This window comes from Tursiops truncatus, chromosome 7 (genome assembly GCF_011762595.2).
Source record: "Tursiops truncatus isolate mTurTru1 chromosome 7, mTurTru1.mat.Y, whole genome shotgun sequence".
Lineage (NCBI taxonomy): Eukaryota > Metazoa > Chordata > Mammalia > Artiodactyla > Delphinidae > Tursiops > Tursiops truncatus.
The window spans coordinates 111,501,329-111,528,471 of NC_047040.1; the positions used below are offsets into that span (position 1 = coordinate 111,501,329).

A 27,143-nucleotide genomic window follows, 5' to 3' on the forward strand; every position below is an offset into this window, starting at 1 on the left:
TAGAATTTTGAAAAAAAAAAATTATCAAACCAAGTTTCTCTAACTGCATATGCCAAAAGAACCAGTTCTGGAATGTCAAGAGAGTTTCATCTTGGTATCTTTCTCCAGAGTCTAAAGAATATTGTGGCCATGTGGTGTTATTTTTTAAAAAATCATCTTTTGTCTTTTCATGGGAGCATAGCTTAAGATTTCCTAATTTCGTAAAATACACCCTAGGGGACTACAAGATGGAATAGAGCCCTGAATTCCCATTTTGTCAAAATACAAAGTACTTACAAACACACACACACACACACACACACACACACACACACACACACACACACATACACACACACCCTTAAACAGCAGTAACAGCCACACAGTTAGGATCAAACAATTCCAATCCCCCTCACAAATGGAGGCCTCAAGACAAAGCAAACTGGCCTGATTCCCAGAAGAGGATCAAATCTGAATCAGCTCAATTCTCAAAGAAGAATGAGCCCAGACAGAGGTGGAGGGGGGTATTCCTAGCTTCTGTACCCCAGAGCAATCTACCTGAAAACAAAACCAAAGGCTTGCTGAGGTGGCTGGCGCCTATTGGGAATAGTCCCTCTAAGTTCCCCATGGTAAAGTGAGGCCCTGGAAGCTACTAGGGACTCAAGAAAGAACTGCCCTCTGGTCAGGGTCAGTTCGCCATGGGCACGGACTCCTGGCTGGCTCACCAGAAATTGTTGTCAAACCCAAGTTCATGTGCTTGATTCACTGTGAAGCCAAACAAACTGAAACATTGGAGTATGGAGCAGAGACAGGTTTATTGATGGAGATGGCACCAACCAAGAAGATGGAAGACTTAGGTTTGTCTCAGATCCATCTTGCTGGCTGGCTGTGGCTGATCTATTGTTTAAATTGTTACCAGTTCTCCTGGCCCAACTGCTGTTCTTTGTTACTATGTGTTCACATTCTTCCAATCATTAACTCTTGATCCAGCCTTTTGAGACTCAGGGGAGGCCTGGGAGACTAAAGCAAAAGCTTTTTACTTCGGAAGATGGGGACATTGGGGCTTGAATATGGTTCCATTAGGGGGAAGTGACTTTGCAGTAGAAAAAAGGGTTAGTGCAATAGTAGGAGCACTTTGTCAAATCTCAAGACTCTCAAAGGTCAGTCAAAAGAGGATTTTCTGTCACAAGGAGGGGTGAACAAGGCTAGAAAGAATAGGGTCAGGGAGAGGGGTGAGTGGTGGCATAACCCCATAGTTAAGCAGGAAATATTCCCAGGTAGGTGTTAAGGAGGGCTGTTTTGTGTTGCAGTGCTCATGGTGGGCCCATATTGAGGAGTCTTGGAGGAAGGCATTTTGTCTGGATTGGTGAATGAATACAGTTAGTTCAGCTGATCATTTATGAGGCAAAAAATGGGAATTTGGAAGGTCTATGTCTGGCATTATTCTAGATAAACAATGGGAGCATCCACGAGTCTTGTCTAAGTCACATGGGGCAGGGTGGGGGGGTGTTCAGGAAATCATTTCTAGGAACATAAAGGAAGTTTATTAACTTCCACTGTTTCCAGGAGCACTGACTCAGGGAAAGTTTAACATCATCACTATGAATTTCTTCAAATTACTTTTATTCAAACTTCTTACACAAATTGTTTTGAATAGCATATTGTTCATTATTGTTACATGATATACATTTATCATCATGTGGAACAGTTCAGAGCCACATAAGCAGCATCCGGACCAAGCTACATTTTCCAAGGGACTGGACATTCAGCAATGATTTAAACTTGTTTTTATTGACCAATTTCTTTTGCCAAAAATAATGAGTTTAATAAATACACACTGAAGACTTATCTGAGTTGCCTGTGTACAATAAATTCTGCAATGATATATTAGTCCACAAACATTTATTTTTTTTCTTTTTTGAGTTCAGGCCACATGCAAGGGCCTCTGAGTAGTCTGGTTGTATTAAAGAGCTTGCCAACACTTAGTAGCAGCCTCAGGGAGAGATTGAGTAGGGAGAAAGTGATGAAATATGGGTTTCTTTGTGAAAGCTCCTGGAGGGCAGGGACTGACTGTCTCCTGTTTCTTCTGTACACACCTCATGGGGCTGTGTATTAGATTAGGCACTTAATTAGAAAGCTTGTTTTTAATTCATCCACAGCACAAAATGTCCTCAAAATTGACCTTCCAAAAGAATTCATTTTGCCACCTCTTAGTTCCGGTTCTTCCAATTGGCAGGAAGAAATCAATACTGCACACACACCCAGTCTTGATGGGCTACAAGTGGTGTGCAAGGTGAGGATTGTGCTGCTGGTTGCTGCAGAGACTAACAAGAGGAATTAACATTCTGCCACACTCTTGAGAAAGGGGCGGGGGCAGACTTTATTCCAGTTGACTTCAGGCCACCTTGAAAATATCAGCTATAATCCAATAAAATAACGTGCTTATCAATCATACCTGTTCCCTGTTTCCTGAGCACCAGAGCAGAGAGCCTTTTGAAGGACTTAGTTGAAGTTTCAGCTTCTGTCCTCTGTCTTTCCACAAAGCTAATTTCAGAGCAGGAGCAATGGGTCTAGGACAAATCCATATATGTCACAAATGCTCTGCCTTTGTGTCAGGTCTAAAAGCACTGCAGGGTCTAGGGGCCTATGAATTGGTGAGTTCAGCAACTAAAAGACTGCTGTTCATAGGCAAAGACCAGGAGATCTATCACCATACAGACAATGGATTTCAATCGAAAGCCCTTTTTCTTCAGGCCCACTTTATGTCCTGATAGTGTCTGGTAAATGAATTCCATTGACCAGAGCAGGGGAAGGAGGCTTCTTCCGTTTGGTCTTGGTAGGACTCCTTCCCAACACCAGCACCCTCTCCCCCTCTAGACCTATCAGCCTCTCTCTCTACAGCCAGCCCACTGATGCTGCCTTTCCACCTGCACACTGATGAGGTCTCTGTTTTTATCTTTTACCAGCTTCTTCCCCTTTCACAAATGCTTCCCTGGAACCATCTCCTCCATGAAAGTTTTCATTGATTTCCTACCACTGTAGGAACCATAAAAGACCTTTTCACTGAAGGCCAGTGAAACGCCAGTCCCCCTGCAGCTGGCTGAGCCCATTCACAACACAACATCTGTGCCTTATTTTAGTGTCCCTTAGTACTAAAGAAGTGCTGGTGTAATGAGAGAAAAAAAAATAAAAACAGTGATTAAAATCTAGTGTTCTGGCCCTCTTCCCACCTCACCCTGGGCATCTGAGACTATTTGCATCTCTGAGAGAGGAACCACCAGGGAGGGAGAAGGTAGTCTTTTCATAAGTTTACATAAATAAGGTGTAAAAAAAAAGAGCAACATTTAAGGGAAGTAAAGGCAGGATTGTGGGAATTTTACATTGAAAATGGAAGACTGGCAGGGGCTAGAAGATGAATCCAGGGAGGCTGGAGGTGGGTGGGGAAGGAATGGGCTGAGGGCAGGGCATTTGGGAGCCTGAGAGGGAGACAGAGCTCAAGAGCCAACCAGTGATAAAGACAGGGAGAAGGATGGAGATAAAAGGATTTGCTTCTTACAAGTTCTGCTGTGGATTTTGCACTGGCTCTTTTTTTCTCTTAAGAGGCTGGTTGGGGAAGCAATTATCACGGGACATGTCGCCCCTCCCTGGGATTGCACCTCCAGTGCCCTAAGCTGGGAACATTGTCCTGACCCTAAGGGCTTCTTCCTCAGTAGAAGAAAGCTTTCTCTGTCCTGGGGTGCATTTTGTGTGGATGAAGTTTGCGGTGAACTTCCTTGCTCTGCTTAACCATGTGTGTCATAACACACCGTGCCAGCCTGTTAGTTTATCTGCCCCTGTGGGAAGGGGACAGGTTCTTTGTCTGCAGCAGGAGAGGGTATCATTCAGTCTGTCTCCCATCGTTGCTATCTGGAGAGACCCGCTGGCATGGGAGACCATTTCACACCACAGACCAGACCTAGATCTTGCTGAGTCTCTTCTCCATGAGTAAAGTGTTATTCCAACCAGTGCTTTGCTTGTAGAGCTCTATTTAACAACTCCAACCCCACAGGAAAGGCAGTGGATGTGGCCTGAAGTGGGGAGATCACTACTGGTGGTGGGCAGCCTTGTACTCCTCACCTCCACGAAATGGGACCCTTGCCAGGGCTCGGCCTCTGGAGCTTCCTGTGGGACAATGCAGGTAAAGATTTATATCTTGTATTCAGATATTTATATTTATATTGAGATATTCTCAGTTGCAAGATGTGTTTCACTTGAATGTTTTTCTATTTAAAACAGGGAGACCTAAGTCCCTGTGGTTATACAATTGCAATTGCCAAGGGCAAACACAGACCCTCCAACTTCTTGTTCTTCATCTCATGATTGATTAGCAAAGATTAAAGCTGTTTCTCATGACTGATCAGCTAAAGTGATAACTGAGACTTCCACTTTCATCAAACAAGTCCAATTGCAAATCACTCCATCTGCAGCTTGTTTACTCCTCACTAAAAACAGCAAGTCCACCATTCTGAGACACGCTGATCTGTGGATCTGGGGTGGTCTCCCCATTGCAATAGCCTAAATAAAATCAGTCTCCCTACTTGCCCAACTTTTGTCTTTGACACAGCGAAGGAGATAGCAGTATGTTTCTAGGACAGCTGGGATGTGACCTTCTCCCTTCAACATTCCACTCATTCATCTAGCTTTATCTTCTGATGAACCAATATCTGAAGTCCTCCCTTGGCCTACAATCCTGCAGCATCAGACCCAGGGTTCCTCTTCCCGTAGCTCACTCTGCTGTGACAAGAACACACCAACATACCCTTGCCTGGGGGCCCACTTCCTGAGCACTCGGCTGCTCCTTCCTTCTCCAGACATCTCCACATCTGGTCCCTCACTTTGTTTCTGCCCAGATGTCCCCTCCCCAACCAACCTATCTAGAATTGCTGACTGCATTTTTCTTACCACCATTGCCTGAACATATTTATTTAATCTGTTCTCTGCCTTCCTTGAAGATAAACACATTTAGGGCAGGTGCCTAAAAAATTGTCCAGCACAAAGAACAGACTCAGTAAGTACCTGTCACTCACCTGCAGAGAGGAGGACCCCCCAGTGCAGCTAATGCACCAGCACAGGTAAGGAATGGTGTTGACAATGACATAGGGTCAAGACTATGTAATGACATTGGAGATTTTGATTTTATAAAGTAGAGCAAAACCATCAAATCTGTGCTCATAGTTACCTCTGATGGTGGTGCGGGGGGATATTATTGGGAAGATAGAGAGTAGTCTTGGGTTATAGGCAGTATTTTTTTCAAGTAAACTGGGTAGGGCATACATGGATATTTGTTATATTTTCCAGTTTTTCTATGCCTGAATTATTTATAGTAATAAAAAGAGAGTAAACTGGAAAAGAGAAGATGTAAATGACACAGAAAAAAACTGTTTCAAAAAGTTTTAGGAATAGGGTAGTGGCTAGAGGAAGATGATGAGTTTTAAGATGGGATTAAATGGAAGTTCCATAAAATTAAAGTCTTTTGTTTGTTTGTTTTTACTTTCCCACCTTTAGAACCTAGAAACTTTGCCTACAACATAAAAAAACATTAAATAAATACCTTTAAATGAATGAATGAGTAAATGAATGGGTGAGTGAACGAATGAAGCCTATCAAATCATGTCTATTTGTGGGTGGAAGTGGCGTGGTAGATGATGCAGAGGAGAGCAGTTTCTTATTAGAAAAAGTGAAGCTTATGAGAAAATGAGGGATCAAGATTAAGAGCATACATGGGGGCCTTTGACAAAGCCAGAGGCACTGAGTTTATTCTGTAAGACAGAAACTTGGATCTGGCTGCAGAGAAATTTGCAAAGTTTCTGATGACCATGTTCTTCTTTGAAGGTTTCTATGTATTCAGTGAAGTAAAATTGGGAGTGGGGGTTGATAAATTGTGAGGGCTTAGAGGAGAGGAGGCCTGGAATCTTCCCAGAGCAAAGGAACGTGAACTTCCTAGGTGAGCTGTAGCTCTTCCCTCTGACTCAGAGGCTGATCTCTCCCTTCTCCATCCTGCTTCCAGCCCAGAAGCTGGCTGACACAGGCAACATGAATGGTTTCCTACAACATGAATTCTGGTTGGGTTTGGCCAATGGAGATTGCTGGCAGGAGCTAGAAGAAAAGGAGATTGATATTGTATTTCTTTTCCTCTTTCCCGCAGACTGGCAGGCTGGCTGCAGCACTTGGCCACAGGTTGTCTAGAGACCCTCTCCACATAGCTTTAGGGGTGATAATGCTGTTTCATTTTTACTAACTCTAGGCACTTCATTCCCCTTTGTAGTTTCTTAATACTGTGCCCATACTTTGCAAAGTCCATCTTCATCAAACTCTTCTCATATTTTGCAGTTTGATTGTTCTCTCTGTTCCCTGTCTAATCCATAACCTAAATGGCCCCAGGAAATAAACTCCCATATGAGAATTGGAATTGTTTTCCTCCCATCTCTGAGGGAGGCAGAGATAACCTCCATTCCAGGGGAGGAATAGAACTAAGACCACTCATGTCTGCAGCAGCATCACTATCCTTGAAGGTCATCAGGAGGGCAAGACATTGGACCCCCAGTGGTCATTGTGTCTGGGATATGCTGGCTTCTCCTGACAGCTTGGGAGACCATAAACAAGACACAGGACAGGAACTGAAAGACATGGGTATTTGTTCAGCTGAGAACGTGAGTGGTTGATCAGAAAACTTTGAAGGCAGCTTGGAAGGAGCCAGCAGATTTGGGTGAGGCCCAGGCCCAGAAGCTGACTGTGAGGATTGGCATGGATGCTGGTGGGGAAGAAGTAGGACACTGATGGTTGGCCATAGATACGTGATCAGACTCAGACCCAGCTGAGAACTCTGAACCAAAAAATCCTGCCTGGGCCTCCCTCAGGAGTATGCAGGAGAGCGGCCTTCTCATGTAACAACCATTTTGTGGCTGTACTTGGGTCAGCTGCCTCCCAAGATGATATGAATTTGCCTCAAGACTCATCCCTAATACCCCTCATTTCTCCAGGGATCTAAAATACTAGTATGTGCTGGATATAGAAGTATAAAGTCTACTTCAAGAAAAACTATCTTGCCTGTTGAAAAAGTTGCCACTCTGTGTAGGGAGCACATAGGGGATTGGAGTCTACAGATACCACAACAAGCAGGATGAAATATATGGCTACAGCAAGCCAAACCTTGAGTCTTTGCACTCACCTGGAATTTGAGATTCCATGTGATGGCTTGAGCACTTGGAAGAGGTGTTAATTCTAGGTACAGCTGGTTAGTTCTTGGCATATAGGAATCCAATGGCTCAGAATGATTGTGTGTGACCTACCCCATTGCCCCATGCATTCCCTGCAAGAGAATCCAGAGGCCACCTCCTTCATGGAGGCATCAGGAAGTGCAGGGTGTGGAGGAGGGCACAGTGTCCTTGGAAACACTTGTGACGGCTGTCCTATGGAGACTGTTGATGAGAGTAGGGAACACAGTAATAGAATTGAGTCCTCTTTTCCCAATGGTAATAATAGGATCCCGAGGGAGGAGAGGCCAGGGAAGCAGTTCATTGTCACAGTCAAGGTGGGCACATTGACCGCAGTGAGCTTCAGAGACCTAAGCCAAAAGACAAGTTGATTGTAGACTTCATAGTAGTGAATTATATGGGCAGCTTCACATATAAAACTAGAAGGAATCTGGATCTGATAAGATGTATCAAGGGTCTTAAGAAGGATTAACAACCTCAGCCACTTCCCAGACCTAAATGTGTTCTTTGAAGGGAGGCCACATCCCTTTGAGAAAGAATCTTGCAACACATCTGAGGACACGCTTATTCTCTCCCCTCACATCGTCTTCAGAGGCAGGTGCAGTGAAACAGCACAAGCCATTTGCGGCCATTTAACAGGAAACTTGTACATTGGTGAAAAGAAATTTTCTTTTCTGGTGTTAATTTTCTGCAATTCTCGGTGACCCCAAAATACCCTATGGTTCACTTAGAAGCTCATGTAATAGCTGATCCTGTGGAACAGTGGACCCAGCCTGAGGTTATTTCCCCAGCCCCAGAATGAGTCCTGGGATAGATAATATGCCGAATAATGTCAGAATCTCCAAGTTTATTCTCTATTCTATTAAGAAGTTTCTCATTCCATACGAAGATTGCAAAACAAAAGAAATATAATATCCTAATGGAAATTTTAGGGCTAGTGCTAATCGGTGATTTAAAATTACCCTGAAAAATGAGAGACAAATTGTTGCACTAATCACACACACAAAATAATGGTACTATTCTTGGTGGTCCACTTTCAATCTTGCAGGCAACATATGACACATTGAAGAAGCTACTCCAATCCATTACCAGGTGACCTCCTGAAGCTGCAAGGTTTGAGGGACACTGAAGCAAGTAAAGGCCCTTCAGCAGGCCCAGGCTGTTGTGCATGTTGCCCTGCCACTTGGGCCTTGTGTAACATCATAGCACATTGAAGAAATCCTCAGTGTCTGTGGCAGACCTCAATGGGAAAACCACAGTGCAGACCACGAACGGTTGGATAAGGTCCATGCCCTCCCATTCTACTAGTCTCCATTTTAAAAGCAGCTCTTGGCTCCCACTGGGCCCTGTTACAAATTGAGGACACTATTGTGGGAAACAGTGTCATCAGGCAAGTTGAACTGCATGTCGTAAACCAAGTGTCATCTAACCAACTGATCCATAAAGTTAGATGTGTGCACTGGTCTTGTGTTACGTGGAGTTTAGGTCTTGTGTTATGTGGGCTTGAGCCCAAGCAGGTCTGGAAGGCACACATAAATTACAGGAGGAAGTGGTTCCAATTCCCATAGTAGCTCTGTCTGCTGCTTTGTTACCTGTTCCTCCACGCTTGCCTACACATGACCTTATCTGGGGTGCATGGCCTTTATTTTCACGTACCTGTCAAAGCTGTGTAGCTACTAACACAACTCAGGAAGGAAAGGATTGTCATGTGCAGCAGAAGAGCAAACAGACTCTTCATCCTGAATTCAGACTGTAAAAGTGTGTCCTCACAGTCCCTGTGAACTTTGGGGGTTTACGCATGAGGTGCCAGAACAATGCCTAACTGTGGTAGTTCAATATTCACAGCAAAGTTACCATTTGTTCCTTCAGTGTTGTCTTTTTCTATCATCATGAAACAGGATTTAGTAAGCACTGGATTGTTTACCTACTAATTCTGGAGACAGTGTCAGGAGAGAGAATTGACAAATTTGACAGAAAATCTGATGGAACTTTCATTGTTTCCTTTATTGCAGATACGAACTTTTTTCATCTGCTGAAAATGGTGGACAGAGCTGAGTATCTTCCATCTGCCCATCAGATCCACTCTCCTTCTATTGTCTGGCTCAGTGTCCACAGGAGCTTACCTACATGGACAACATCAACATTTCCTCTCACCCTTGGCTTCTGGCTGGCTTCAGACAATGGGAAGGACAGTGAAAATCAGAGGGAGGAAAAGGAGTGAAGTCAGACAATTCTCACAGCCCCTTCCCTGCAAAGTGATTCTTGATGACTGCAACTCTCCACAGAAGCTCCTGTCATGGGTCCCTTTCCATACTGCTCCCTGCATCTGCAGGTCCTGGTGACCCTCACCTTCAGAGGCCTACAAGTGCCTCCTCTGACTAGTTCCAAGGACTGCACCATCCCTGATTAAATTCCCTGTAAGCTACCCTAATCAAACAGCCATCTGTTCAGCCAGGGCTCTGACTGCTGCACTAGGGAAATGTAATAAATGAGCCAGGCAACCTTGAGTGCTTTTTTGATGTTTGTAATCTTTATTTTAAAGTAAAACAAGTCATCCCAGTCAAATGATTTACCTCAGTAACATTTAGGTGTTTAGGCACCAGAAAAGGTAGAACAGTGCCAGTTTATCAGCAGAGTTTTGAATTTAAGAGCAGAAGTAGAAAACTGAGCTAGGAGGGAACTGGTGTGGGAAGTTAGAGAAAGGGATGAGTTGGAGGTGTCACTGGAGGACTCTGTTGAGGTGATAATCTGGTGGAGATAGCTGGGAGTATTAGAAGTATCAGAGAGAGACATTTGAGATGAAGAATTAAAGATGCAGTTACTGGTGATCCAGTCAGGGTGTAATGAGGCCTGAGTGTCAAATCTCAGGGAATTCTGAGAAGGTTGAAGGGGTGAGGGAGAGAGGAAGAAATAAGCCAGGAGCTCAGGTATTTAAGAATGAGATGTGATAACTGAGGAGCTGAGATGGGAGGAGGAGAGGTAGAGGTTGTGCACCACAGGGGAAGAGATACTGAGGGAGGAGAGAACAGACATGAATTAAGAGCAGCATCTGGGCACAAGGAAGGTGCCAACACCACCTCCAGGCATGGAAACATGTGGGAAAAGAGAAAACAAAGCCTTTTGGTGGAAGGACTCAGGGCATCTAAGCTTCAGTGAGGCAACATGAAAAGGGAGCAGAGCTGGAATGCTGGCAGGGCTCCTTTCCTGGAAAGACTGGGGAGCGAGGGCTTCACTCGAGCAGTGAGTCAGGTGCACATGCAATTTCTGTGACTTCCTCAACCCAGATTTTAAAACAAAAATGGGGTTTTTTGTCACTTTTGCTGACAAGGAATTCAAAGATAGCTCATGAAGCTAAAGGATATATTTTCATAAACTTTCTCCTCACCTTTCTGGTTGTCACTTTACAAATATAGACTCTAAACTATAGAAAGGGTACACCTACGCTGAGGGTTCCAGGGACAGAAATGGGATCTCCTACATTTTAGTTCTTGGTGCCCTGAGGATCTTAAACCTTTCAAAATCAGATACTTTATACAACTACTGCTTCTGAGCAGAGTCCCCAGTAAACATCTTCTTTTTCTTCATCTCATCTCAAGGTATCACACACAGTAGACCGAAATTGAAGAAGAGGTTTTTTGTCTGAGGTATAGCCATGGTATTGATCAAGCAGAGCAGATCAGACCTCAGCTGAAGCCCAGCTCCCTCTTAATCTTTGCTCTCATTGTCCTTGCTTTATGTTTAATGTTCCACAAAAGAATAGCATTTAGGAAGCGTTGACTGCACCACTGAAATCCAGCAGGTATGTGGAGCTGAATGTATTGACCACACTCTGGGGTAATTGATAGAAATAGCATACACCATTTTCAAAACTGAAGATTATTTTTCCAGGTTGGTAAATATTTAAAATATTGTTTTAAAAAAGCACGTACGATTTCTGCAAGTCAAATATCTGGACTTTTAACTGATGACTTAAAAACTCCAGAGAGGGCTTCCCTGATGGCACAGTGGTTGAGAGTCTGCCTGCCGATGCAGGGGACACGGGTTCGTGCCCCAGTCCGGGAAGATTCCACATGCCACAGAGCAGCTGGGCCTGTGATCCATGGCCGCTGAGCCTGCGTGTCCAGAGCCTGTGCTCTGCAACGGGAGAGGTCACGGCAGTGAGAGGCCCGCGTACCGCAAAACAAAAACAAAAACAAAAACAAAAACAAAAACAAAAACTCCAGAGAAAACCATTAATGAATAAAATGCAATTTTATATAATGTAAGCTACTAAAAAGCAAGAGACTAACAAATTCTAAGACCCTTTGTCAAGGGGCAGTATTTTTTTTTAATACATATAATGTTTCCTTACAAATTGTATGCCCTTCCCAAGAAAAGTATGCATTAAGAGGGTATACAATTTGAATGCTCATTATTTTAACATGAAAAGTGATTACATGAAGAAAAACTATTGATAGCCTCAGGAGAAGTGATATTTAAACAACACAAGCCATTTGGAGTGAATTATTGAATTTGTGTCTTTTCCTACAGAGCATAGCTTAGATGTATTTTGAGATATACATATTTTCCTGTGGTAGAATCTTGTGTAAGTTATCTTGTATTTACCACAATTTGCCAGCTTCACCCAAATAACAGTGTGGATAGCAAAGGTGTCCATTCCAGAGCACCCCCATGGTAAGCACCTTTTCTTCTCCAAAGAGTGGTTTTGGGGTAGTATTCTACTGATGTTGGTGATGGGTCAAGTTCCCCTCAGTCTTCACACATTGTATATCTACTAATTCCATCCTATAACGACATGAACAACAAGGAGGTAGCACATCCCAACCATGCAGGAGACAACCATCATTGGGAAGCCCAACCTGAAACACAAAGAGAAGTGGATTATGGTGTCTGGTGTCTGCATAGTACTGTGAGATCTGGACTTATTATTATATTATGTTATTGCAAAAGAATGTGGCCTTACAAGCTTTATATATCCATAAAGGTAACTGTCTTTTATTTCTAGAAATCAAAAGTTGGGTTCAGCCTAGATGATATGGATGTGTGCCTCCATTAGATATCCCCCATTGTATCCCCCAAATGAATGTCAGTTCATTTTGACAGCACCATTTTACAGGCACCACCAATGTCTATTCTGCCCAGTTCCTGCATCCAAAATGCAGTGGTGCCATATGAACACAAGCATGTAGGGGCCAGGACCCCAGAGCGGACCTGGCTCCCTCAGAGCAGGTCCTCCTTTGCAGGAGCTGGCATCAGCTGCTCTCCCCCATCCAGGGCCTCCTCTCTGCACTGTCCTCCTGAGAGGTGCCTGCTCCCAGGCTGCCCCCAGTCTGCAATATTCCTGGGTCCCTTCAGTCATGAAATTTTTTGCTGGGCAATCCGGTAGGGGGATGTCAGACTCTCATTATGTACCCTCATCATGGGCAATCAAGGCACAAATCCCCACTGGAATTTTCAAGGGAACAACCACATAAAATATCAATGTATCTCTAATTATTAAAACATGCTTATATTAGTGCTTAGCAGTATGTGTGGCTGATTTTTTTTTTTTTTTTTTTGCGGTACGTGGGCCTCTCACTGTTGTGGCCTCTCCCACTGCGGAGCACAGGCTCCGGACGCGCAGGCTCAGCGGCCATGGCTCACGGGCCCAGCCGCTCTGCGGCATGTGGGATCTTCCCGGGCCGGGGCATGAACCCGTGTCCCCTGCATCGGCAGGCGGACTCTCAACCACTGCGCCACCAGGGAAGCCCTGATTTTTTAATAAAGTAAGTTTAGGGACAATATAAACAGAAATTTTAAATGAGTTTTTAAAGTACCTGAAAAATTCCATGAAAGAAAATCCATATCCATGCTGCTCTGCAATTCCTGAACAAACCACATTTGCTGATGCTCCAATCAGTGTCCCATTACCTAGAATAAAAATTCAAAAAGTAAAATAAAATCTCAGTTTATCTTGGTGGTAGGCTCCTGTTCTCTTTTGTTCTATGATACTTTGATCATCTCACAGGCTTTTGATTGATGATTACTTTACTGTTCACTACCAAAGTGATTGCTGTGCAAATATTTGCAGGAACAAAAAAAAACCATGAAGCTAATGGACATATTTTCATAAACTTTCTCCTCACCTTTCTGGTTGTCACTTTACAAATATAGACTCTAAACTATAGAAAGGGTACACCTACCCTGAGGGTTCCAGGGACAGAAATGGGATCTCCTACGTTTTAGTTCTTGGTGCCCTGAGGATCTTAAACCTTTCAAAATCAGATACTTTATACAACTACTGCTGGCAAACAGAAAATAAATTCACTGCTTGTAAATATAGTAATTCATTTATGAATAGGGCTACTTCTGTTGGATGTGATAGGGAAGAGGAAAAGTTAAGGACAATTGACAAATCACTGTGGGACGTGGTGACATATATCTTTCAGAGGAAAATGTAAGTAGGGTCAACATCCACAGGAGAGAACATGTGTCTTCAGAGCAGTAGGATCTCAGATGAGAACCACCAACCTTAGGACTCTAGGTCTGGACACCTACCAGCAAATCCTTTGTATGGATGGAAAGATGGATGTAAACAACCATGATAATAAAATGCCTCTTTGGTTGGGCCTTTTTGACAGCACACATGATCTGCAGGGAAACTATGTGCATACACGTACACAAGTGCGGCCTCACAGTGAAGGATGTGACTCAAACCCAGCCCCCAACAGAGAGATGGGTTCAGGGAAGGGTAAATTTACTTAGTGAAGCCCATTGGCATCTTTCAGTCCCCACCCGCAGAGGTCAGTGTTTGGGGATGGGTGCACGACCCAGGCTCAGCCAAGTTAGTTCAGTTCTGGCATTGTGCATTGCCGAGGACTATGAACTGTGAGACACAAATCTGTAGCTTCCAACAGCCCTCACGGGCCTGAGGGGCTGGTCTTTCTAAGACTGGACAGCAGAGCAGGAGGGCAAGGACCAAGGAAGCTGTGCCCTTCAGTGCTACATTGGCCCAGAACTCCATGCTGGAACACTGAGCACAGAGAGAAGTGAGGAATAAATAACCTCAGAGCCATGTGACCTATGAGGTTTCTCCATGGAGGAGGACCATGGCACCCATTCCGTTACCCATGAAAGGCCTTTGCAGGTGTCGTGTGAGTGCTCAGCTGCACACATGTCCCCTCTCCACTCAGTCCTTACACTCTCCTGAAACACAAAGGCATCCAATCTGGTAGGATTCATTATGCACCAGGCCCACAGGCTGCCAGCACAAAGCATCATGAAGAGCCTCATCTCACTCTCCCTGCCTTTACTCCATGTAAAAGTTTGACTAGGGGGGTTTTGGTGAAAACTTCTGAAATAGCACGACGCATCCATTTACATGCCTTCTCTAAGGATTAAATATATTTGACATGTCAATAATATGACTTTAGATGTTAAGAGCTCAATAAAAACCTCCAGCATCTCCCCAGAGCTCCAAGCCCATCAAGCCCAAGCCCCAATCTGCTTGTGGTCACTGTGTTTCTGATGCCCCATTTTGTGACAGTCCCCCTATTCCTCAGTGTAGTTCAAAGTGTATGGACCCATCCAGAGTTTTAGGGAGGGGGCAATGGAGGTGGGAGGGCAGGAGGGACAAGCCCATCACCAAGGAGAGAGGGACAGCTGCCCCATAGCAGGGGAGGGTGTGACAGGCCAACATCACCCAAGCTGCCTGCACAGGACAGACTTTAGAGTGGCCACAGCCAGCTAGGGAAAAGAGACTCAGTCTTACAGCTCCAAGGAACTGGATTTGCCAATAACCTGAGTGAGGTTGGAAGCAGACCCATCCTCAGAGCCACCAGAAGGGAGCACATCCTGCAGACACCTTGATCATGGCCTTGTGAGACTCTAAGCAGGGACCCAACTGAGCCATCCTTACCGAGAAGGCAAGAACTTGTAAGATAAAAAATCCCCAAAGTTTGTCTATTTGTTATGGCAAGAACTGAGTCTGGATTTCCATCTCAATTCTGAGATCTGCCTCTGCTCCCACTTTCCCCCCACCCCAGACTTCCATTAGCTTCTTCCTAACTGCCCAACCCTAAGCAGGCTCACCCTCTAACCCCAGTAAGCCACTCCCCATGGAAATCAGCTCACATCCTCCAGGGGCTCACAGGGAGCCTGTTAGTGGAGAGACAAGGCATGACACCACGTGGGAGATGTGCAATGGGCGTGAGATCAGAGAGGCAGAGAGCAAACGCTCAGGGGGCTGAGCATTGAGGTCCCCGTGTCCCCATGAAGAAACTGAGGTGCAGAGAGGCAACATGCTGACTTGTTGGTGCTAGGAAGTGGGTGGGCCCAAGACTCGAACCAGGCATTCTGACTCCAGAGGAAGATCAAAGAGGGTAGGGCTCAGGCTGCATGATGTAAGCCTGAGGCCTTTCTGTCGACAGCCATGCAGAGCATTTGAAGGGTTCCAAGCAGGTGGCAATGTACAAATTTTACGGCAGCACTGGTCCCAGCTAGGTGCTGACATACCAATGTGCCCATCCAGTCACCCTGCCAGCAAGCTGACTCTTGCTCTGGAGAGATTCCACACAGAGTCATCTTGCCTGGGTATTATTTCACAGGGTCTGACAAGTCTGCTACCACAGGGAAGCCAATGTTCCTCAGAGGGCCCTGCCTGCAGACCTCTATCACAGAGCACACACATCGGTAGCTGGGCAGCATCTGCTCTGCCACCACAAACACTGCTACTCCAGGATTTAACATGGAGACCTCTGCTTCTGGACAAAACAGAACTTCACACATGATTCAGGGTCACATTCAGGAACCTGGGTGGCCTCTAAAAATAACAGGCCACATTTTCCTTCTCTTGTGTTGGGGATTAATGGTTGAAAACATACTCCCTTTGCTCCCAATCAAGATGGCAGAGTAGGAGGATGTGGAACTCACCTTCCCCAAAAAACACATCAAAAATACATCTACATGAATAACAAATTTCACAGAAAACCAACTGAAAGCTGACAGAAATCTCTTATACAACCAAAGCAGCAAGAAAGATTCACATGTAACTGAGCAGGACAGAAAAAGAAAAAGGCATCATGAAGGGACCGGTCCCGCTGGGAGGGAGTTGTGAAAGAGGAAAGACCACACAGGTGGTCCCTCTCCCTGGGAACCCCCTGCTTCTTCACAGAGGTCTGCCAGGTCAGATAGATGGACTGGAGGGGGCTGAACTCTACTCGCAAGGAGAGCGTGTGTACTGGCTTGCTAGTAATCAGGGTGGAGAGACTGGTGCTGACAGCTGCTACATCGTGACACTTCCCACCCCAGAACATGGGCTGAGCAGGGATGATACAGTGCACAGTGGCTAGGCTCTGAAACTTGGGCTTCAACAGAGGGACCTTGGGAGAGGATTTGGTCCAGCTCTAGAGGCCCTGGAGTGTAGTCTGGGCCAAAACTCAGAGCCCATCTTTAGCACACACAGAGCTGGGTACAGGTTGGCCAAAGGAGCCCGATTATCAGCACACGCAGGTCACGGTGCAGGTCCCCCTAGGAACACCATGGTCAACATGCTCATACCAGGGCATGGCTCTGGTGGTGGTAGGCTTTGTGAGCTTGGCCACAGCACTGGTAGTTTCAGGTGCAGGTCTGGCAGCAGTGGACCTTGTTGGTGCACATACCAGGTGGTGGGTGGTACAACAGAGTCACACATGTTCAGTGGACAGCCCCTGGGGAGGAGTACACAGTGGTTCCTTTCCTGGTGGGAGCACTCCAGTTCTGCTCACCTTTCACAATGCAGGTGGGAGATAGATCTGTGACAGACAGGCCCTGGGAGAGCCCTACCATAGAGGCAGCCTAGGTCCCAGGGGCAGCACAACCACCTCAATTCCAGTAGTCACAACACCCTGGTCACCAGTGACAGCCTAGCACTAGGTCTGGGATGAACAAATCAGAGAAAGGGATGCAACTTTGCAGTGCTTCTGGGCAGAGCTGTGGATGGCTGTATGGGTGGCACTTAGGCCTGCTGTGACCACACAGGCTTCACTTCCTTCAATGCTCACCTCCTTGTGGATACAGCACACACTTAAGGGCAATAGAGCCTTATAGAATGCTACCCTCAGGGTTTCTACTCCAACAACTGGAAAACAGATCCTGCCCTGACAGGGCTGTGACAGCCAAGAGAAGGCCCCACCGAACATCCAGTGCAGGCTCTGGGCATCACTACACCAATCACACCCCTTATCAAGTGGATAAGGGCCAGCAGACTCTGAGGAAAGACATGGCAGGCATCCATAGCAAAAACAGGCCTCACACCAAAAAACTGGACTCAGTCTACAGAGGGATGTTCCTTCATTAAAGAAAGCCCATCAAGACCAGAGTATACAATTATTTCTCCTAAATTCATAGAAAAAAAGAAATTTAACTAAGATGAAAAAGCAGAGGAACTACTGCCAATTGAAAGAACAAAAGGGAATTCCCTGGCAGTCCAGTGGTTAGGCCCATGTGCTTTCATTGCTGAGGGCCTGGGTTTCATCCCTGGTCGGGGAACTAAGATCCCACAAGCTGCATGGTGTGGCCAAGAAAATAAACAAACAAACAAATAAATAAATAAAAGAACAAGAGAAATCCCCTGAAAGAACAAACAATGAAACAGACCTCTCCATTCTCCTAGAACCTGAGTTCAAAAAGGAGGTAATAAAAATGCTAAAAGATTTAAGAAAGATTATCGATAGAAATGCAGATCAGTGCAACAAGGAAATGGAAACTATAAAGATGAAACATTCAAATAAGACAACACAATTGCCAAGATAAAAGTCAATCTAGAAGCAATGAAGAGCAGGCTAAATAATGCAGAAGAACAAATAAGTGATCCAGAAGACAGAATAATGGCAATCGCCCAATCAGAACAGCAGACAGAAAAACAAATTAAAATAAGAAAGCAACATACAAGCTCTAGAACTAAAGAACAATAAAACAGAGATGAACAATACAATAACTGAAATGAAAAATACACTAGAAGGAATCAATAGCAGAATAACTGAGGCAGAAGAATGGATAAGTGAGCTGGAAGACAGAATGGTGGAAATCACTGCCATGGAGCAGAATAAAGAAAAAAGAATGAAAAGAAATGAGGACAGTCTCAGAGACATTGGACACAACATTAAAAGCATCAACATTCAAATAAGTCCCAGAAGAAGAAGAGAAAGAGAAAGGACCTGAGAAAATATTGAAGAGATTATAGTCAAAAAATTCCCTAACATGGGAAAGGAAATAGTCATCCAAGACCAAGAAAGGAAGAGAGTCCTATACAGGATAAAACCAAGGAGGAACATGAAAAGACACATATTAATCAAACTAACAGAAACTGAATACAAAGAAAAAATATTAAAAGCCAAAAAGGGGAAACCAAGAGAAATTAAGGAAACACTCCCATTTACCATTGCAACAAAAAGAATAAAATACCTAGGATAATTCTACCTAAGGAGACAAAAGACCTGTATGCAGAAAACTATAAGACACTGATGAAAGAAATTAAAGATGATACAAACAGATAGAGAGATATACCATGTTCTTGGATTGGAAGAATCAACATTGTGAAAATGATTATACTACCCAAAGCAATCTACAGATTCAGTGCAATCCCTATCAAACTACCAGTGGCATTTTTCACAGAACTAGAACAAAAAAATTCACAATTTGTTTGGAAACACAAACAAAGCAATCTTCAGAAAGAAAAATGGAGCTGGAGGAATCAGTCTTCTTGACTTCAGACTATTCTACAAAGCTATAGTAACCAAGACACTATGGTACTAGCACAAAAACAGAAATATAGATCAATGAAACAGGATAGAAAGCCCAGAGATAAACCCACGCACATATGGTCACCTTATCTTTGATAAAGGATGCAATAATATTCAATGTAGAAAAGAGCCTCTTAAATAAGTGGTGCTGGGAAAACTGGACAGCTACCTGTAAAAGAATGAAAATAAAACACTCCCTAACACCATACACAAAAATAAACTCAAAATGGATTATAGACCAAAATGTAAGGCTAGACACTATAAAACTCTTAGAGGAAAACATAGGCAGAACACTCCAAGACAAATCACAGCAAGATTCTTTTTGACTCACCTCCTAGAGGAATGGAAATAAAAACAAAAACAAACAAATGGGACCTAATAAATCTTAGTGGCTTTTGCACAGCAAAGGAAACCATAAACAGGATGAAGAGACAACCCTCAGAATGGGAGAAAATATTTGCAAATGAAGCAACTGACAAAGGATTAATCTCCAAAATGTACAAGCAGCTCATGTAGTTTATTATCAAGAAAACAAACAACCCAATCCAAAAATGGGCAGAAGACCTAAATAGACATTTCTCCAAAGAAGATATACAGATTGCCAACAAACACATGAAAGGATGCCTAACATCACTAATCATTAGAGAAATGCAAATCAAAACTACAATGAGGTATGACCTCACACCAGTCAGAATGGCCATCATCAAAAAATCTACAAACAATAAATGCTGGAGAGAGTGTGGAGAAAAGGGAACACTCTTGCACTGCTGGTGGGAATGTGAATTGGTACAGCCACTATGGAGAACAGTATGGAGCTTCCTTAAAAAACTATAAATAGAACTACCATACAAGCCAGCAATCCCACTACTGGGCATATACCTTGAGAAAACCATAATTCAAGAAGAGTCATGTATCACAATGTTCATTGCAGCTCTATTTACAATATCCAGGACATAGAAGCAACCTAAGTGTCCATCAACAGATGAATGGATAAAGAAGATGTGGCACATATATACAATGGAATACTACTTAGCCATAAAAAGAAATGAAATTGAGTTATTTGTAGTGAGGTGGATGGACCTAGAATCTATCATACAGAGTGAAGTAAGTCAGAAAGAGAAAGACAAATACTGTATGCTAACACATATATATGGAGTCTATAGCAAAAAAGAAAATGGTTCTGAAGAACCTAGAGGCAGGACACGAATAACAATGCAGCTGTAGAGAATGGATTTGAAGACACGGGGAGGAGGAAGGGTAAGCTGGGACGAAGTGAGAGAGTGGCATGGTCATATATACACTACCAAATGTAAAGTAGATAGCAGGTGGGTAGCAGCCACAGAGTACAGGAAGATCAGCTCAGTGCTTTGTATCAACCTAGAGGGGTGGGATAAGGAGGGTGTGAGGGATATGCAAGAGGGAGGAGATATGCGGATATATGTATATGTACAGCTGATTCACTTTGTTATACAGCAGAAACTAACAAACTATTGTAAAGCAATTATACTACAATAAAGATGTTAAAGAAAAAAAAAAGCCAATCCCAAAAGTTACACCCTATAAGATTCCATTTATATAATATACTTGAAATGACAAAGTTGTAGAAATGTAGAATAGGTAAGTGGTTGCCAAGGGTTAAGTAGGGGGTGGGGATGGAAGGAAGTGGGTGTGGCTATAAAAGGACAATGTGAGGGATTTTTTTTAGTGATGAAAATGTTTTGTGTCTTGACTGCTTCAATGTCAATATCCTGACTGTGATATTGTAGTATAGTTTCACAATATATTACCATTGAGGGAAACTGGATAAATGGTACATAGGATCTCTTCATATTATTCCTTACAACTGCATGTGAATATACAACTATCTCAAAGTAAAAGCTTAATTAAAGTAATAAAAAAGGGAAACCAGAGGGAAAAATGTTCTCATGACTAAATCCGTAATTACTAAACTAAATAAATGTATATAGATAGACAGGTTGACTGAAAAATAAAGTTGAGGAAACATCCCCAAGTCTGGAGGCAAAAGTCAAAGAAGAAAATGCAGAGGAAAAATAATATACACAAGTTCAATATGGGAAACCCCAAATTCAACTACTAGAAAAATCTCAGAAAGGACAGAATGAAATGGAAGGGAGGAATTTATCAAAGAAATGATAGAAGTGGATTCTGCAGAGTAGAAGCAGCACATGAGTAAATACATACCTAATGCCATCTTTATGAAATTTGAGAACCCCAGCGAGCCTTAGAAACTTTCCCAGAGTCATACAACTAGAAAATCCCACAGCTGGGAATCAAATTCCTGCAGTTCAGCTCCAGAGTTTCTCCTCCTTACTCTCTTTACGTTGAAAACAAGTAACTAGAAATACTAGGTTCAACAAAAATGGTATGAAATTTGTCACCAAATTTGAAGTAAATTAAAATGACATGATTTTAAGCAGATGATGAAACATCTGCTTAAAGAAAGAAGAAGACTTGATTGGACCTTGATCCTGGTGCACATCTTGGCCCTGCAGTGTGGCATTTACATAGTCAGGGTAGCATGAATGTTGCTGATGGGTTTTCCCAGCTGGAGTGAACCTATGACCAAGCCAGTAGTTTCTGTTGCTTGTAGAACACATTGTGGTTGTTAATTTCCTTGACAAATCTGAGCTGTTTTATTTTACTTGTTGCCAAATTCACGTATTATTTGGATAAAAACAAACTAAAAATAATTTAAATATCTACTGTGGGACACAGAAAACAAACAAAAATGAAGACTGCTTTAGGTCCAAGTATGCATGGTGTCCTTGACAAAGTTGTCTAGAGATTGTGGGTAATCCAGGCAGCACACGGCTACATTAAAATCGGTTGCTTCCTTTAGGTCAAGTTCATATCCTGAGTGGCAGGTAGTTCTATTAATACTTTCCAAAGGGAATTCCAGTGCATAAAATTAATTTTTATGTTTTCTGTCAAATGAAACATTACCACTGGTCTGAGAGCATGGTTTATTTACCTCAGATTGGATTGGTTGACATAGGACATTAGATTGAAGGTTCTTTATAAACATTGAAAATGGTCATCAAGAGCACGGCAGAGAATAGTTTTGGAAAATGTTCTTGTTCTGCCTCTAGATCCATACATTAGTTTTCATGTAGGATTACCCAGACATGCCAAGACAGGCAGCAGCTCTTTGTGTGCACAGCCCAACTTCTAATTCACACCTCTGTAAATGGAAACTGGCCAGGTGGCCTGAGCCAGAGTAGTGACACCTAGGACTTCTTTCTCCCCACCACATGGAACCCATGCCATGTGGGGAACGATCAAAAGCCTGCTAACATCTTATTAAACTACTGAAACAACCATTGACATCTGAATGGTACTCTCACATTCATAATCTTAAGTGAACCTCAGGACTATCCTGTGAGATGCCCAGGGAAAGTTGTCATTTAACACAGAGGTAGCTGACTCCCCTATATCTCCTCCCCACTGATGACGGGGCAGGGACAGTCAGATGGATTCCTGCCCCTTGCCAGTGACCAACATGAGTGGGCCAGCCAAAGCTATTTGGTGTCAAGGAGACATTGTGAGGTGTCTTCTTGGGGGAGAGGGCAACTTCTGGTAATGATTTCCCTGATTTTGAGAAAAAACTTTACAAAAGAGAGTAGTCCTGCTGCTTTTTCTGGGTACCATCCATTGTTGTGTGGTGATGAGATTCCTGGAGCTGTTTCCAGCCCGAGTGTGGGGCCAGCTCTAAGTGTCGTTGATGGGTGGCAGAGCATGTAGATGGAGACACGAAGAAGCCCTGAGACACCTCTAGACTTGCTCCACCACTGACTGCCTGTCACAGGAGATACTCTTCCGGTTGCTGACACCATCTTGTTTTGTATCTTCCTTTCCTTATAACCCAAACCATTCTAATCAATATAATAGAAATGTTCAGTGGTTTGCTCATGGTTACAAAGTTTAGCAGATTTGAGATTTTGATCAAGGTCTTCTGAATTCAAATCTAGCATTCTTTCCACTATGACAGCTGACACAATCTTTTTCCAATGTTTGTGTAGGACGTGCTGGCTGGCTAGACTTCTTCTCTGTGGCTTCCCTGTACCCCACCTGCTTAGGTAGCTTATCCACTCTGCTTTTCTCATTTGGCTGACCAATAAGCCATGGGGGCAACCTGTTTGTGAGCCTTTTGGCATAGCTTTTGTCCTCGTGATAAAAATGTATTGGTACCAGTTCTCCTCCATGCTTTCTGCTTTGGATGCAGCCATGAAACATCTGTGATGAGAGGGATAGGCCAAGAGAATTGTGGAGACCTGCTTCTAATATTACAAGACATCAAGCTGATGTTTGCCAGCCCTCTGACCCTCAGCTTCTTGTTATATGAGAAGAGATGATTTCCCTGACTGTGTAAGCCTCTGTTAATCAGGTTTCTGTTACCTGTAGCTGAAAGCATTCTTAAAAGAAACAGAGCTCAGTGAGACTTAGTAAGTTAATGTTCTGCTTCCCATGTTACAAGGCCTTCAGGAAACCAAAAGACCTCATGCAAAGGGATGACTGAAAAGTGGATCTGGGGGAAGGAGGTCAGGCTATGCAGAGAGAGTTTAAGGGGAATAGTAGTCCCCACAGTGCCATCCATTCTACTTTCCTGAAAAAGTGGATAGAAATCAAATGAGCAAAGGTTGAGCAAGGGCTGTACATGAGAGAAGTCAGCTTAGCCTTTGCTCATGTCTCTGCCTCATTCACTCTCCAGGGAAAGAGTTTGAGCCACAAAGCTCCTGACTTTACCTTTTTGTCCCCACACAGCCCTCTCACCCTGCCCAAGTCATCACACAGCCAGGGGGACCAGCTGCTACCCCTTCCCTCACTCTGATCCTTGAAGATCTCCCCATTCCTTTCTCTGAATCCAGAAGTGCTCAGGAACAAATTAACCTGCTGAGCCATTTCACCCTGGCAATGTGAAACATGAAATTGAAAGGGCCTTTCGTTTTCTGGCAAGTGGTCCATTGCCAATGAGGAATTCATACCCACTGCAGCATGACGAGATACTATTGGTCTCAGCAATACCTGCCTGCCATTTTAACTGGGAAAAAAGGAGTATTTTTTCTTTTCTTTTCTTTTCTTGGTACTCATTATCATTTTTATTATTTTATTTTTAATTTTACTTTTTACTGAAGTATAGTTTATTTACAATACTGTGTTAGTTTCATGTGTATGGCAAAGTGATTTAGTTATATTTTTTCAGATGTTTTTCCATTATAGGTTATTACAGGATATTGAATATTTTTGCCTGTGTTATAAACCCTTGTTGCTTATCTATTTTATGTATAGTAGTTTGTGTCTATTAATCCCATACTCCTAATTTATACTTCCTCCCTTTCCCCTTTAACCATAAGTTTGTTTTTTTGTGTGTGAGTCTATTTTTTGTATATACATTCATTTTATATTATTTTCTAGATTCAACATATAAGTGATATCAAATAATATTTGTGTTTCTCTGTCTAACTTAGTATGATATTCTCTAGGTCCATCCATGTTGCTGCAAATGGCAATATTTCATTCTTTTTTAGAGCTGAGTAATATACCATTATATGTATATATATCACATCCATGTCTTGGCTATTGTAAATAGTGCTTCTATGAACATTGTGGTGCATGTATCTTTTTGAATTACAGTTTTCATCTTTTCTGGATATATTCTATATATAGATTCTAGGGGTGCAATTGCTGTGTCATATGGTAGCTTTACTTTTAGTTTTGAAAGGAATATTGATACAGTTTTCCATACTGACTGCACCAATTTACACTCCCACCAACAGTGTAGGAGGGTTACTTTTCTCCACACCCTTCCCAGCATTTATTATTTGTAGACTTTTTGATGATAGCCATTCTGACTAGTGTGAGGAGATATTTCATTGTGGTTTTGATTTGTATTTCTCTAAAAATTAGCAATATTGGACATCTTTTCATGTGTTCATTGGTCATCTGTATTGGAGACCATGTCTATTTAGGAGAAATGTCTATTTAGGTTTTCAGCCCATTTTTGATTGGGTTGGGGTGGGTTTTTTTGTTATTTATTTATTTATTTATTTAGGCTGCATCAGGTCTTAGTTGCGGCACGTGGGATCTTTTGTTGTGGCATACAGGCTCTTTGTTGTGGTGCCTGGGCTTTTCTCTAGTTGTGGAGTGCAGGCTTCTCTCTAGTTGTGGCCCACGGGCTCAGTTGCCTCCCAGCATGTGGGATCTTAGTTCCCTGACCAGGGATTGAACCCACATCCCCTGCATTGGAAGGCGGATTCTTAACCACTGGACCACCAGGAAAGTCCCCTGGGTTGTTTTTTTGATATTGAGTTTCTTTTTTTTTTTTGCTTATAAATGTATCTTCCTCATTTTATTTTATTTTATTTTTTAACATCCTTATTGGAGTATAAATGCTTTACAATGTTCTGCTGTATAACAAAGTGAATCAACCACAGGTATGCATGTATCCCCATTTCCTCTTCCTCTTGCCTCTCCCTACTACCCTCCCTATCCCACTCCTCTAGGTGGTCACAAACCACAGAGCTGATCTCCCTGTGCTACGCAGCTGCTTCCCACTAGCTATCTATTTTATATTTGGTAGTGTATACATGTCAATGCCACTCTCTCACTTTATCCCAGCTTACCCTTCCCCCTCCCTGGGTCCTCAAGTCTATCCTCTATGTCTGTATCATTACTCCTGTCCTGCACCTAGGTTCTTCAGAGCCTTTTTTTTGTTTTAGATTCCATGTATATGTTTTAGCATACGGTATTTGATTTTCTCTATCTGACTTACTTCACTCTGTATGACAGACTCTAGGTCCATCCACCTTACTACAAATAACTCAATTTAATTTCTTTTTACGGCTGAGTAATAGTCCATTGTATATATGTGCCACATCGTCTTTAGTCATTCATCTGTTGATGGACACTTAGGTTGCTTCTATGTCCTGGCTATTGTAAATAGTGCTGCAGTGAACATTGTGGTACATGATTCTTTTTGAATTATGGTTTTCTCAGGGTATATGCCCAGTAGTGGGATTGCTGGGTCATATGGTAGTTCTATTTTTAGTTTTCTAAGGAACCTCCATACTGTTCTCCATAGAGGCTATATCAATTTACTTTCCCACCAACAGTGAAAGAGGGTTCCGTTTTCTCCCACCCTCTCCAGCATTTATGGTTCGTAGATTTTTTTGATGACGGCCATTCTGACTGGTGTGAGATGATATCTCATTGTAGTTTTGATTTGCATTTCTCTAATGATTAGTGATGTTGAGCATCCTTTCATGTGTTTTTTGGCAACCTGTATATCTTCTTTGGGGAAAAGTCTATCTAGGTCTTCTGCCCATTTTTGGATTGGTTTGTTTGTTTTTTTGATATTGAGCTGCATGAGCTGCTCCTATATTTTGGAGATTAATCCTTGACCAGTTGCTTCATTTGCAAATATTTTTTTCCCATTCTGAGGCTTGTCTCTTCATCTTATTTATGGTTTCCTTTGCAGTGCAAAAGCCTTTAAGTTTCATTAGGTCCCATTTGTTTATTTTTATTTCCATTTCTCTAGAAGGTGGGTCAAAAAGGATCTTGCTGTGATTTATGTAAGAGAGTGTAGTGCCTATGTTTTCCTCTAAGAGTTTTATAGTGTCTGCCCTTACATTTAGGTCATTAATCCATTTTGAGTTTATTTTTGTGTATGGTGTTAGGGAGTGTTCTAATTTCATTCTTTTACCTGTAGCTGTCCAGTTTTCCCAGCACCACTTATTGAAGAGGCTGTCTCTTCTCCATTGTATATTCTTGCCTTCTTTATCATAGATAAGGTGACCATATGTGTGTGAGTTTATCTCTGAGCTTTCTATCCTGCTCCATTGATCTATATTTCTGTTTTTGTGCCAGTACCATACTGTCTTGATGACTGTAGCTTTGTAGTATAGTCTGAAGTCAGGGAGCCTGATTACTCCAGCTCCTCTTTTCTTTCTCAAGATTGCTTTGGCTATTCAGGGTCTTTGATGTTTCCATACAAATTGTGAATTTTTTTGTTCTAGTTCTGTGAAAAATGCCATTGGTAGTTTGATAGGGATGGCATTGAATCTGTAGATTGCTTTGGGCAGTATAGTCATTTTCACAATGTTGATTTTTCCAATCCAAGAACATGGGATATCTC

At 42.9% G+C, this 27,143-nt stretch overlaps 1 protein-coding gene across 1 annotated transcript in view; it reads right to left on the bottom strand.

The window, feature by feature from the left end:
- Positions 1 to 9,215: 9,215 nt before the first annotated feature.
- The window catches only part of OCA2 (OCA2 melanosomal transmembrane protein), a gene marked incomplete at its 5' end in the record, with an annotated part of 205,733 nt that continues 187,805 nt past the window's right edge, over positions 9,216 to 27,143 (bottom strand). Inside the window, 2 exons of the mRNA XM_033860327.2 lie at positions 9,216 to 12,091; positions 13,049 to 13,142. Of these exons, the coding sequence (XP_033716218.2) occupies positions 12,007 to 12,091; positions 13,049 to 13,142 (179 nt within the window). The remainder of the gene's footprint in view (positions 12,092 to 13,048; positions 13,143 to 27,143) is intronic.